Source organism: Morone saxatilis, unplaced genomic scaffold (assembly GCF_004916995.1).
Source record: "Morone saxatilis isolate NCDOM2014 unplaced genomic scaffold, NCSU_SB_2.0 Contig10, whole genome shotgun sequence".
NCBI lineage: Eukaryota > Metazoa > Chordata > Actinopteri > Moronidae > Morone > Morone saxatilis.
The window spans coordinates 9,397,035-9,409,742 of NW_023339652.1; the positions used below are offsets into that span (position 1 = coordinate 9,397,035).

The window sequence follows — 12,708 nt, forward strand, 5'->3', positions numbered from 1 at the left end:
TGTGTGTGTGTGTTTGTGAGGACATAAGCAGTAAATTTCCCCGCAGCCAGCTGCATTTTGGCAGTTTGTTGCTGCACATGTGTGTGTACATATGTTTGTTTTTGGATGAAGAAACAGAGACAAAAGAAGAAAGATACATAGTGAGAAGTATATCTATAGCAAGTGGAGCAAGTAGTTTCATCACCCCATGGGTTTTTTTTGTGGTTGTGTTGAAGTCTTTGGTTCTTTAAATGCGTATGTGTGAAGTTGGCATATATTTCCATCACTGTTCTGCTGTATTTTTCTTTTGATTTTCAAAAGAAAAGTAGTGTGTAAGATAAGATAAGGCTGATGTATTAATTCATTAAATAATATGACAACAGAGACAGCATACCAAACAATACATTTAAATAATAAATTGATGTATGTATGGAATTAGTTTTTACATATTTATTACTTATATTTATAGTTTCATGGCAGCTGTGGAATGTATTTTTACTAGGGTTGAGCAAGTACAGAAATTAGTACCCGGTACAGATAATCTACTTTTTATGAGTATGGGTAATAATCATTTTTAATAACTAATAAATGCCATTGTTCTGAAGTTGTCCATGATTTAGTTTTCTAATGAATATAGCAACAGCAACTTCTGATCAACCCATATCCATATGACATAGCATGTCAAAATAATCAGAAATCCTCAAAATAATGACTCAGAATGATCTCAGAATAATGTTAAACTTTCTCATTATTTTGAGATACAGTCATTATTTTGAGTAAGTTTCTTATTTTAATGACTTACAGGATCCCTTTTTTCATCACATTGGCTCCAGTGGGCTTCCATACTCTCCTAATCCAGGTTCCAGGTTTCATACAAAACATATGATGAGCTTATAAACTACAATGTCATATATTAAATTACCCCACATTAGTATATAAAAAGTAAATAACGCTACACTGAGCAGCTACTAATAACAATCCAAGAATATAATATATAATATATAAGTACTTTTACTTTTTTATATTTGCTGTGTTGCTACTTCTGCTGTATTGAAAGATCTGAATACTTCCTCCGCAAGGACTGCCTGAATGCAGTAGTTTTGGTCTGTGGGAAGAAAGAACAACTCATCTGGATGCCTTCAGCTCTGTTGAAGGACACACTTATGTCACGTCACATCCCTTAAAGAAACCAGCCCAAAAACTGGGATACAGTTTGCATGCTTCCTATGAAAACTGCGATAAGCAGACACCATTAAAGGTGTAAATGTGCCCCGCCTTATTAATACACCATATCTGTCTAAAAATGTAAATATCTTTGAAATAATGAGCATCTAGAGTATATCTGTTCTATTCTGCCCTGACTTCTCTATGCACATTTTTTGTCTCTTTAACTAGAGGGTGATCAATTTTCAAGTGACAGTCATTTCCAAAAATTGATATTTAGCATTTTGGCACAAGCAACTTCCAGGGGATCAGCTCAGACTTCATCAGCCAACCGCAGCTGGTTTCCCTGCAGGAGAGAGCTGGCTGGTTCGCTCGCTCTAGTCTGGCACTGTAGGCAATAAAAAGTGAGGCTGCTGTTAATCCAGAGAGGAGCTGCCGACTTTCTCAGGCATTGCTCCCTGTTGCATGGCTATTGCTCATATCCTCTAGGGACAAGTCCTCTCTCTCGCTCCCCTCTATTTCTCTCTCTGTCTCTGTGTATCCATTACTTGGACACTCCCTCTCTCTTTCACTCTCTCTCTGTCTTCCCTCCTACCTCTTTCTTTCTTCATCGGTCCAAGTTCTGTCTCTGTGCTCTCGTCCCCCTCCCTGCCTCCATTTACCCCCTTTTTCCTGTGCCGTGAAGTGTACTGTGGCTGAACTGCTCCTCCTTGTGTTTCAGTAGGCACATCACAAGTTACCAGTGAAAACCAGCAGCTAGTACAGATCAGTGTGGCTGCTGCAGTCCAGTGCTTCTGAATCTCTGGGTCACGTCCCAGAATACGCTGTTGGCCTGTTTCTTCTTAGTTCCCAAATGACGAGACAATCAGCATGTTTTAATTAGCTGAACTCTCAAGAGGAGAAACCTATTTATTTAAATTTGGCTCTCAGATGTCTAAACTAAAATGTAGATCACAGGAAATGTGAAAACAATCAATATAATACATTTAGAATACATACAATCTTCTCTCTAACCTTTATCCTTTCTAAGCTTAAAGGGCCACATAATGAAAAGGAGAGCCAGTGGCAAAGTTGGTCAGTATAATGCCAGAATGTCTTCAATATACACCAGGTGGAGCTGTAGTGTGACTTACAGACTGAACATTTAACAACAGGCCTGTTGCTGATTGGTCTGTGATTATCATGAGTCACTGCTGTGTCCCAGCCTTTCATTATGCTAAATATTTCAGCTGCTACAAAACAAGACATTGACCAGGGACCATAACTAACTCTTTGATACAAGAATACAAAGACATTCTCCTGAATGCTGAACTGAAATGAAACCTGGGGGTATTGATCAGATTTTCTTTAGGACAGGAGACTGCTTGGTCTTCATGTGATGCACAAAGGTCCTAATTTTGGACCCATTTTAGACTTTAGCATTAAACTGACATCTGAAGATAGCAGTGGAAGAAGTACTCACACAATCAGGCTGCCCTGGTAGCTCACCTGATAGAGCTGGCACCACGAGGCTGAGTTCAACTCCACCATTTATTGCCCTAGAAATACTCCAGTACTACTTAAATAAAAGGGCAGAAGTGTAGCAACAAAATATACTTAAAGTAAAAGTATTCTTTCTGCAGAAAAATGGCCCCTGTCACCCCTACTTTAATATATATATATACCGTTATTAGACTGGAATCGATCTTTAAGGTACATTTACTGTTGGTTGTGGTGATAGCTTTCTTCTTAGTGGTTCCAAATGAAGGTGTTGGGGCCCATCCAAAGGGTCAGAACATAGATTTGAGGGGTCATGAGATGGTAAAAAGAAGAAAAAACAAGTCTTGCCACACAAATTTTGTTATGGGTGATTTTACTTCTTTGGGACTTAAAGCCATCTCAGATGTTTAGAGGGGAAATGTCTCTTTATACAACCCACAAGCCAAAAAAGGTTGGGAATGGCTGGTTTAATCTTTAACGATGTATTGTATTTTCATTGGTTGAAGAGGTATTTAGATATTTAAGTAAAAATACTCTGTTACAAGTAAAAGTCCTGCATTCAAAATCTTAAAAATACAAAAAATGTCAAGAATTAAAATTCACTAAGAACCAAACGCAGGCTAAAGGGAGTGCAGAATGGCCTATTTCAGAATTATATTAGTGGATTACAACTAGTGATGCGTTAATGTGTACCTTACTTTAATGCTGCAGATAATAATAATAATAATAATTACTTTTATTTAACCTATAGTTTTACACCATAATGTATTGGTTGATTCATATTTTGTATTACTGTAATAAATAATGTATCAAATTAATGTAATGAAGTAAAAAGTACATTTGCCTCCAAAATGTAGTGGAGAAGAAGTATACAGAAGTATAGGAGGGAACTACTTAAGTAAAGTACAATTACCTCAAAACTGTACTTGAGTAATAGCTGTCATGCTTGTCATTTTGATAAGAAATATTTAATGTACTGGGAGTTTATGTTGGAGGGAAATCAATGTCTGTGATTGTCCAGATGAGGGCGCTGTTGTCATAGTAACCTCCTCAGTGGTACAGCCCATACAAGGCGCATCACCTCCTCTGGACGGAAGCCACTACACTACAGATGGCAAGTGGAAAAACAAGAAGATCTTAAAGCAGAAATGAAATGAGTGAATTCAACCTCAGGGTCCCCGGTCTGTTGGACCAGTTTAGTGTTGTTACATATTATAATTAACCTCTCGGTTTCCCTATATGTATCTCTTTGTGTCTTTGCTTATTCACTCGCTCAACCTGACTTTGACCCAAAACCCGCCCACAGCAGAATATCTATCAGATGTATATTGAAGGCAGCCAGTTAGATCACCTCACAGAGCTGTGCGTGTGTGTGTGTGTGTGGTGGGGAAGTTTAGAGGCCCCGGGAGATGAAAGGTGTGTGCGGTCTCTGCCGGGTCTATTATCATGCAGAGCCGAGGGACATCCGACTCTCCACTATGAGAAACACCCTCAGATATCCCCTAAAGACGGGTTTGAGCGGAATATTGATGAGAAGATTAAAAGTTATAAAGCTATAATAAACCCATTTAGGCCTTTAGATGATAGCAGGATGTTAAAACAGACCAATATGTATAATATTTTTATTTTCGCGTTTTTACGCACGCAACATGTGGATCAGTTAAAGCCATAATTGATCACTCAGGCGTTTAAATATACAAAATATTTCAGGAGCATTGAGAAATTTGTCATTTCTGTTTACCTTCTTGTCGAGTTTTTCCTTTCTTATGTCTCTAATAAAGGCTCGAGTTTTTTTTTATTGATTGGTGTTTAAAAAAAACCTCAGAGAGCAATTTCTCCAGGTTCCTCGAGGCCCCGCACTAATCTCCCCCTGCGTCCACCTTTGGTGTGTGGACGCACTCTTTTGAGAAGCATTGAGTCAGATCAAAGAGCCTTTTCCTCTGCAGGTTCACCGCCCACCAACCCAGCCGCAGTTTGTCTTTGACCGGGATATGAATTGAGGAGAGTTCGCTTCAACACGCCCTTTCTTTACTCCAGGAGTCCTGACCGCCTCTGTGTGTGTTCGTGCGTAAATGTGTGTGTATGTGTGGGAGGCGGGGGGTTGTGGTGTGTTGCCTTTTATTTTCGCAGACCAAAGCAGAGGGGATTAGACGATTTTGAAGCACTCACCTTTTATTCAAACAAATTATTCACTTCAGCTAATAAGAGGAATTTGACGCACGTGAACTTTTTGAGGTTGATTCAGCGTTCAACCCCCCATCTCCCTTTATATCTATCTTTCTTTCTTTCTTTCTTTCTTTTGTGGGCCCTCTAATCGATTATGTGTTCTTCTTTTATACTTTAAAACATTGTCCATATTTACTTCCACTTTTGTGACAGTATGCATAAACATACACACATTTCACTTTTAGGTGTTAGTAAGCAGTAGTAAGTAGTTACTGATCACTGGTCTGCTAGAAATGATGAACAGGACATAATTCCCCATGATCAATGAAGAAAGTGGATAAAATCACTTGTGAGGTGCACAAGTGATTTCATCCACTTTCTTCATATCCAAAAACCAACACCACAGGTGCTTCTAGTCTTGGCTCGGCACGGAATGTCCAATACCCATTTGGTCAACTCTTGCGCGCGCAATGGCCATGGAGAGGAGGGGGGTGTTCTGAGGTGAAGTGGGGGTGAGAAGAGGAGGAGTGTAGACCAGAGAGAGAAAGAGAGAGAGAGGAGAGAGAGATGTGGAGTGGCTGTGAGGGGACAGGAAGGGAAAGGAGAGCAGAGCTTTGCTGCTCAATTAGCGTTTTAATCTCCTTGTTAATCTTTCTTCGAGACAACAACAAGATCACACTTTTCACATAGCAGCTTTGTTTTATTTATTTATTTCCAGACACAAAGGGGCAAAGGGAGAAATCGACGCGCACTTTGCGTAAAAACCCAACTGATACCAAACCATTTTTACGCACGACTTTAAATTGGAGTTTTAACCAGTAACCTGGATTTAAGATGCAGTCTCAGCTTTTGGGGAAAAGGCTGCTGTAATTTCAGATCAACTACCGACTCTCATCCACAGTGAAACTACCTGGACACTACCTTTTTTGGTTGGCTCGTTCAGCTTATTTTAATGGTAGTTTTTTTTATATATATAGTTCCAAACACTAGAGACTGGAAGGAAAGGAGAGGACAGGGTGAAGTGGACTGTAAGAAAACAGAATAGGAAAACTGGGGCAAAAACACAGGACACACGTGAGTCGGACTCACTGTATCGCCAACGCTGCAGGGTTTGTGTGCAGACCCAAAGACCCAGCAGGACTGAGCGGGACGCCTCCTTACTTTCTGCCCATGTCTCGACAGCAGAGCACTTTCCCCAGCGCCGGCTGTGTGGCGGTGACGCGGCGAACCATGGACAACAGGCCTGTCCGGAGAAGGCGAACCGGTGCCGTGCGACATCTGCTGCTGGCAGCCGCCTTCCTCGCCTGCAGCTCCCAACTGCTGGTGGTGGACGCCAACTCATGGTGGTGAGTAACTGAATAATCACTAGTGGTGCATTGGTTTTTTTAAAATAAAGATAAACAGTGGGTGAACTATGACCTGGGAGAACAACTGTTGACAGATTTTCAGAATAAGTTTTATATGTTAAAGCCCCCAATCATTGTATCCGAATGATTGATAGCAGCCTTAAAATGAGTTTACAAAAGTTTACTTTCTCATCACATCCTCTGTATTGTTTTTGCTTGAATGCTATTGATAAGATGACAAATGGAAGAAAATTTTAACTATACTTTGTGTTGCCTCTTGCATCTGTGTGTGTTGGGAGGGGGTGATGTTCCAGTCCTGTGGTAGAACACTAACAGTGAATGGAACAAATGTGAAGGCTCTGTCACAATATTTACCCTGGCTGAGCCCCAAATGGCACTGCATGGCGGCCTGCTGCTGGCCTATAGGACCTTCAATTAGCCACACTTGTTCTTGACTTACAAGACAGCATGCAACAATGTTATTCAGCTGGCTTTGTGGTAATGTGGTGCAGGGTGTGTGCAGGTTAGGGGACGCTTCTGTTGGTTTATGCTGAATCAGAATAGGATTTGAGCTTTTTAGGGAAATCAAACATACATTTCCATTCAGAAGTATACCCAGCCATCTAAATGCAATCTAAAGACAACACCCCCGTTGCCCAAATTGTGCCATAACTTTATTGCACTAATACATATGATAACTTGGTAACACAGAACTTATCGCCCTGTCGCTCTTTAGATATGGACCATCTTCACACAGTTTGATTTCCTTTTGTTTGGAGAGCCTTTATGGCCATGAAAGGACACACCTCTGTCACTAATTCATTCCGAGTCATTTTTCCTGTGTGTGGGCACAGATTGTCTTTTTTTTTTTTAAAGCAGAAGTGACTCCAAATGTATAATTGTGGTATAATTGTTTGGGTGAAAAGGTAAGAAGGATAGGAAAGGAACCACATGGAGAGTGTTTCCAGTGATGAACACCAGAAGAGTCTATTTATCTATACTTTATAGGCCAGTTGTACTAATAAACTTGCGTCTGAACTTTGTCCTCCACAGCGACGACCTCCTCTTAGAGAGAGAGTCGTGGATCACAGAAACCCTGTCTGTGCCATTTCTCTTTGAGTTTAACAGATAGAGTTTATTGGGTTTAAATTGAGACTTAATATGGCCTCTGTCTCTCAGGTCACTAGCTCTGACCCCGATCCAGCGGCCAGAGATGTACATCATTGGAGCTCAGCCTCTCTGCAGCCAGCTGTCTGGTCTCTCTCAGGTAAGTTCATGTCTGCCTGCTTTTGTCTTTTATTACTCTCAACTTGAATTCAGTGATAGCTAGATTCTAAAAGGAGCTTATTTTGGGGTGTTTTGGGCTCTTCAACATCAGCATCAACTTCTCCTGTACCCCTGACTCTGAGAAAATGATCAAATAAAGCAGAGAATTTCCCCACAGGGACCGTTAAAGTATGAAACCATTAACCATTAACATGCTAATCTCTGCTAATCTCTCCTGTGCTGCTGCTGTGCCGTCTGCAGGGCCAGAGGAAGCTGTGCCAGCTGTACCAGGACCACATGGTCTACATTGGAGACGGAGCCAAGACGGGCATCAAGGAGTGCCAGTACCAGTTCAGGCAGAGGAGGTGGAACTGCAGCACAGTGGACAACACATCTGTGTTCGGGCGGGTCATGCAGATTGGTGAGTTTTGATGAGAAATCAGGAACAGCATGGAAAGGTTGTTATTGTCTAATGTTTTAAAAGACCTGACAGTCAATTTAAGAGTCATGGCAAGTTCCAGTCTTGTGTTTATTTTGTGCCTTTAAGAGGCTTGTTTGTCTTTCTTTGCCTCCAATTCTATTGTATGTTAATATAGCCAATGTCTCTGTTGGAAGACAATTGCATACAAGCAAAAAAAGTGATTTCCTCAAGTATGCAAAAGCCCTGAAGTTACCCTGGATCAAACCAGAAAAACATGCAAAAAACCCTGCAAGAATCAGCAGTGGCGACAGCTGTTTTGTGTGATTGTCTACTCTGAAATATAAAACCAGTAATGACAGAAGTTGTGGGTGATAGAAAACGTTTGCCAAAATCTATTAAACTGAACAGAACAAAAGGGTTCATTTGAGGTCAGTCAAATAACAGGGTGAAATAATAACACACTGTATTTCAAGAGGAATATGAGTTGAACAGTAGCCTAAAATTTAATCTATACAGAGTATTGTGGGTTGGAGAGATGCTGGCCAATGAATAGGCAGGTCACACAGCCTCAACAGAGTTTGGACAAGGTTATGAACAAATATAAAATATAAACATTTCCAAGTTAGTGCAGCCATAGAGATCAAATACTATAATTTAAATGATATGTTATAATATTTTCTATAATACATAGTGTGACAATGAGTTAAGTTAAATGGTATTTTGTATTTATTAGGCCATTTGTCATAATATTCCTCCTTTTTTGCACTTTATTGTGTTTTATTTTTATTTATTTTATCTTAGTAGCATCATATATGGTGTATATATGGGTTAAACGTTCAACACGAGTGGAGTAAGAGAGTGTTTTAAGTTGTTTTTTTAAGTATAGTCAGCACAGATATTTAAATATTCTTACTGAAGGGTACATTTGGTTCTTTACAATATTTATTATAATATCTGAGATATGAGTCTGTAGGGTCACATTAGATCTTTTTCGTGAAGGAAACAAATACCCCAAGATAAATACTCTGTATTAGTCCTATTAATAATTATTTCATAGCAGGTTTGACTCTATTTGTTTTGCGAGGAGACCCAAAGCCTCAGAGAAAACTGCTCAGAAACTTTTACCTGACTGATTAAACCAGTTCACTTGTAGTTCCCACTTTACGCATGCGCAATGAGACGGATAACGCTCTCAGACGGGAACAGTTGCGCAAGGCAGTTATCAAGGCGCATAGGAACTGGACAATTAAGAGGGGAATAAATCGTGTCATCCATATGCAGTAGTTTTAGAAGATATCCAGCAGTAGCTCAGATCCTGGATCAGTATCATGCGCGTCTAATTCCCAGCAGGCGATGTGGGAAACCTCTCATCAACAAGTAAGTGTCAAATCCGCTGCGGGCAGTCAGACGAGGTGTTTGCTGCTCTTTCTCTGTCTCCGTCCCTCTCTGCCTGTCTCTCTATTGACAGTCAGTCTATCTCCAGGTTTATACGGAGGTGTTAGTCGGTCCATTGTCCCGCGGCTCTTCTTTTGAAATGCGCTGATGAGCTGACACCGAGCCGGCAGATCCGGAGCTGCTATTTGAAGTCTGGGCTCCGCAGTCTCATAAAACCACTCGGCCTCTGTGTCTCTTTATTCTGCTGCATAATATGTACGAGCATCCTGACGGGGACACTGAACCTAAAACCTGAATGAGGGAGCTCACACGCCTCAGCTCTGCGTGCATACCTGCGTGTCTGGCTGCTCGGTGTTTATTCCAGACCAGTCACCCTACATTATATTATAGAGCGATACTGATAGGCTACAAATAACACCGCAATGGACTTGAACTAGTTTGCACATTGATTTGCACAGAATAAGCTACCCAACAGTATATAAAATAGGTAAAATTAGCAGTAAAAATGTAATATACTCATTAATACTGCAGTGATAATAACCTCCAAACACAGACAGGGACTATTTTACTGCATAATAATACTTAAAGTATATTTTGCTGATGCATTTGACTCAACTAAGGTTTTGAATGCAGGACTTTGATTTATAGTGGAATATTTTATTATATTTTATTATTCTGTAGCAACATTACAGGAATATCATAGTGAAACTATAAAAATACCATTATGTGTAAGGCCACTGAACTCATCACTGAGTAGGACAAATGTCCATATAGAATAAAGACATTTAAGGGAGGGATTTCTAAAAAAGCCTCGCTGTGGTGTAAATGCAGCCTCGACCAGAAATACCACAAAGCTGTTTGCTGTTCAAATGCAAATGTTCAGCTTCAGAGCACTTTACCTCCTACCTGTCAGGCCCTCGTCGTCTTTGTCCTTTTACTCTTCTAAATGGTTTGTGTATTAATGCAGAGAATAGGCTTCCAGGCTGTGTTGTGTATTCAGTGTAAAATGGTGTTAGATGGTATTACTATAGAAAGTGAACAGAAATCATTAATACGGACACGTCTGGCAACTACAAAGAGTGACAGAAGTTTCATGGATTCTAAAATATAACACTATAAATATGTATGTAAACTATTCTGATTGCCTGCCACAAGGTCAGCTTTGGTCCGACAGGGTTGGGGTTAGGTTCCTTGTTCTTTGTCGGGGCTTTAAGTAAAAGATCTGGATACTTCTTCCACCACTGCCTGTGCAAATAGTTTTAATTAATTTGTCCAAGATTTCAGATCTTTGAATTTTTTGGCATTACCCCAATACAATGGAGAGGACGCAACTGTTCTCACTGCATTGAAAAATTATCTTCCTGAAACTGTGTACTTTTTACTCTGACAAATCCACAGAACACACCGTCAACAGTTTTAATGTGGACTATTCATTAGGTAGAAAACAGTTCCAATGAAAACTGTTGGCACAGACTAACAGGAACATTGTTTCTGGAAAGACACTTTGCTTTCTTTTTGTTGTGAGCACCACAAATGAAATAATTCCATGGCAACTCAGTTGTGTATTAGGATGGAGGCGAAACTGTTATCTGGGAGAAGTCACCCACACTGACCACAACTAGGACACACAAGGCCAGTTACATGGAAAAACATATGTGTTTACCTCATTAGATGCTGCAACTGTATTATGGATCACTGAGCAGGTATTTAAAGTTGTTGAGTTTAACCAAGGTACCAGGAGTTAGAGCCTAAAATCACATCTATTGTCTATTGTTAGGTCAAGTGGGTGTGGGGCCCTGTATGCTGTGTGTGTGTGTGTGTGTGTGTGTGTGTGTGTGTGTGTGTGTGTGTTAGAGGGGGGTTAACCTGAGCAGTTACCCATGTTTCCTGTCAGTGAACACACACTCACTACAGCCCTAATTACAAAACATGTTGACAAAGTGTAGCTTATGGTGCGTGTTAAAGGGTATAAAGGGTTTAAATATCAGTGGATATTAATATTTAAATGTTAAAAACCTACTTCCTCTCTCCATCAGGCTCCAGGGAAACAGCCTTCACCTACTCCATCAGCGCGGCAGGAGTGGTGAACGCCATCAGCCGGGCGTGCCGTGAGGGCGAGCTCTCTACCTGCGGCTGCAGCCGTGCCGCTCGACCTCGAGACCTGCCCCGCGATTGGCTGTGGGGTGGCTGCGGCGACAACGTGCACTACGGCTACCGATTTGCCCGGGAGTTCGTGGACGCCAGGGAGAGAGAGAAGAATTACCCGCGCGGTTCGACTGAGCACGCCCGAACACTGATGAACCTGCAGAACAATGAAGCAGGGAGACAGGTACGGCAGACATGGACACACATGGACATTAATTTGCTACTTTTTGTGAAGTCTGGAAGTGAAACTTTTTAACCCACATCTGTATGACTGTGAGGAATGTGTGTGTGAGTCAAGGTGGCCCTGGCAGTATTTTTGAGTGTGTGTGTGTTATTTATTGGGAGGGTCCAAATGGTATAACTGCTAACGCCCTTGGAGTCTGGCTAGGTCGCCAGGTCAATGCACATTCCAGTGAAGTAACACACACACACATATAAATGCAGAAACACAATGGACAATAATGCGTAATTGCATGTTGAAATTAAACCACAAAAATTGTGCAAGGAAAGAAGAAAAGAGACTGATGGATTTGGGTTTTTTGGGCCACTCTGGTTGACATACAATAATTAGAAGTTCCAAACTTGATAATGGAGGTAAAGTTGTTTGGAAATGCTTTCAGGTGGGGAGAGCATTACAGGAAATGCTTTAAAATAAACCTTTTCACCTTCAACTATGCCATACACACACACACACACACACACACACACACACACACACCTCCCTCATAAAAGGTCCATTTGCCCATTCTGGTACACATTGGATCAGGAGAATGTGTTTATCTTCAGTAAGAGGAGCTTTGTTTAAACTGTTTGCAAGACCGAGACACTGTGTGTGTGTGGGTGTGTGTATGTGTGTATGTGTGTGTCCTCGTCTCAGCTCCATTTGATTTGTGTGAGAGACAGTGAGCCTGGTTTTGTGCGAGTGTATCAGGGGTCAAAGGTGAGGGTCTGGAGAGGTTGTGTTTCTGCTGAGGGTCCCATTGGGGCTATAGGAGAGTGCATGAGAGAGACAGATCTACTGCTACCGCCTTGTATGAACACACATTCTCACACACACACACACACACATACTTTCTGTAACACACACACTCTTTTGAATGACTTTTCCTCCTCGCCACTGTTTGATCCCTGGTTTTCATTGTTGTCTGTCCATCGAAACGGAAGAGAGGAGAAGAGAGAGATGAAAAGGAGGAGAGGAAGACAGTTTCTCTCTTCCTCTTCATCCCTTCTTCTCTCTCTCTCTCTCTCTCTCTCTCTCTCTTTCTTTCGTGGACACGCCAGTTTGTCCTAAGCAGGATTTGTCTTGCTTGGTTGAACAAGGCAAACCGCAGGGCTTTTGTGAAGGTG

At 41.1% G+C, this 12,708-nt stretch overlaps 1 protein-coding gene across 2 annotated transcripts in view; it reads left to right on the forward strand.

Moving 5' to 3' along the window:
• Positions 1 to 12,708, forward strand: part of wnt5b (wingless-type MMTV integration site family, member 5b) — a 76,234-nt gene that overhangs the window by 56,795 nt on the left and 6,731 nt on the right. The window contains exons 3-6 of one of the 2 annotated variants that reach the window (XM_035677695.1): positions 5,971 to 6,134; positions 7,314 to 7,401; positions 7,662 to 7,821; positions 11,253 to 11,545. In XM_035677695.1, coding sequence (XP_035533588.1) covers positions 6,019 to 6,134; positions 7,314 to 7,401; positions 7,662 to 7,821; positions 11,253 to 11,545 — 657 coding nt within the window. In that variant the 5' untranslated portion in view covers positions 5,971 to 6,018. Of the gene's footprint in view, positions 1 to 5,958; positions 6,135 to 7,313; positions 7,402 to 7,661; positions 7,822 to 11,252; positions 11,546 to 12,708 lie in introns of those variants that run through there. The other variant, XM_035677687.1, reaches the window with a different exon arrangement.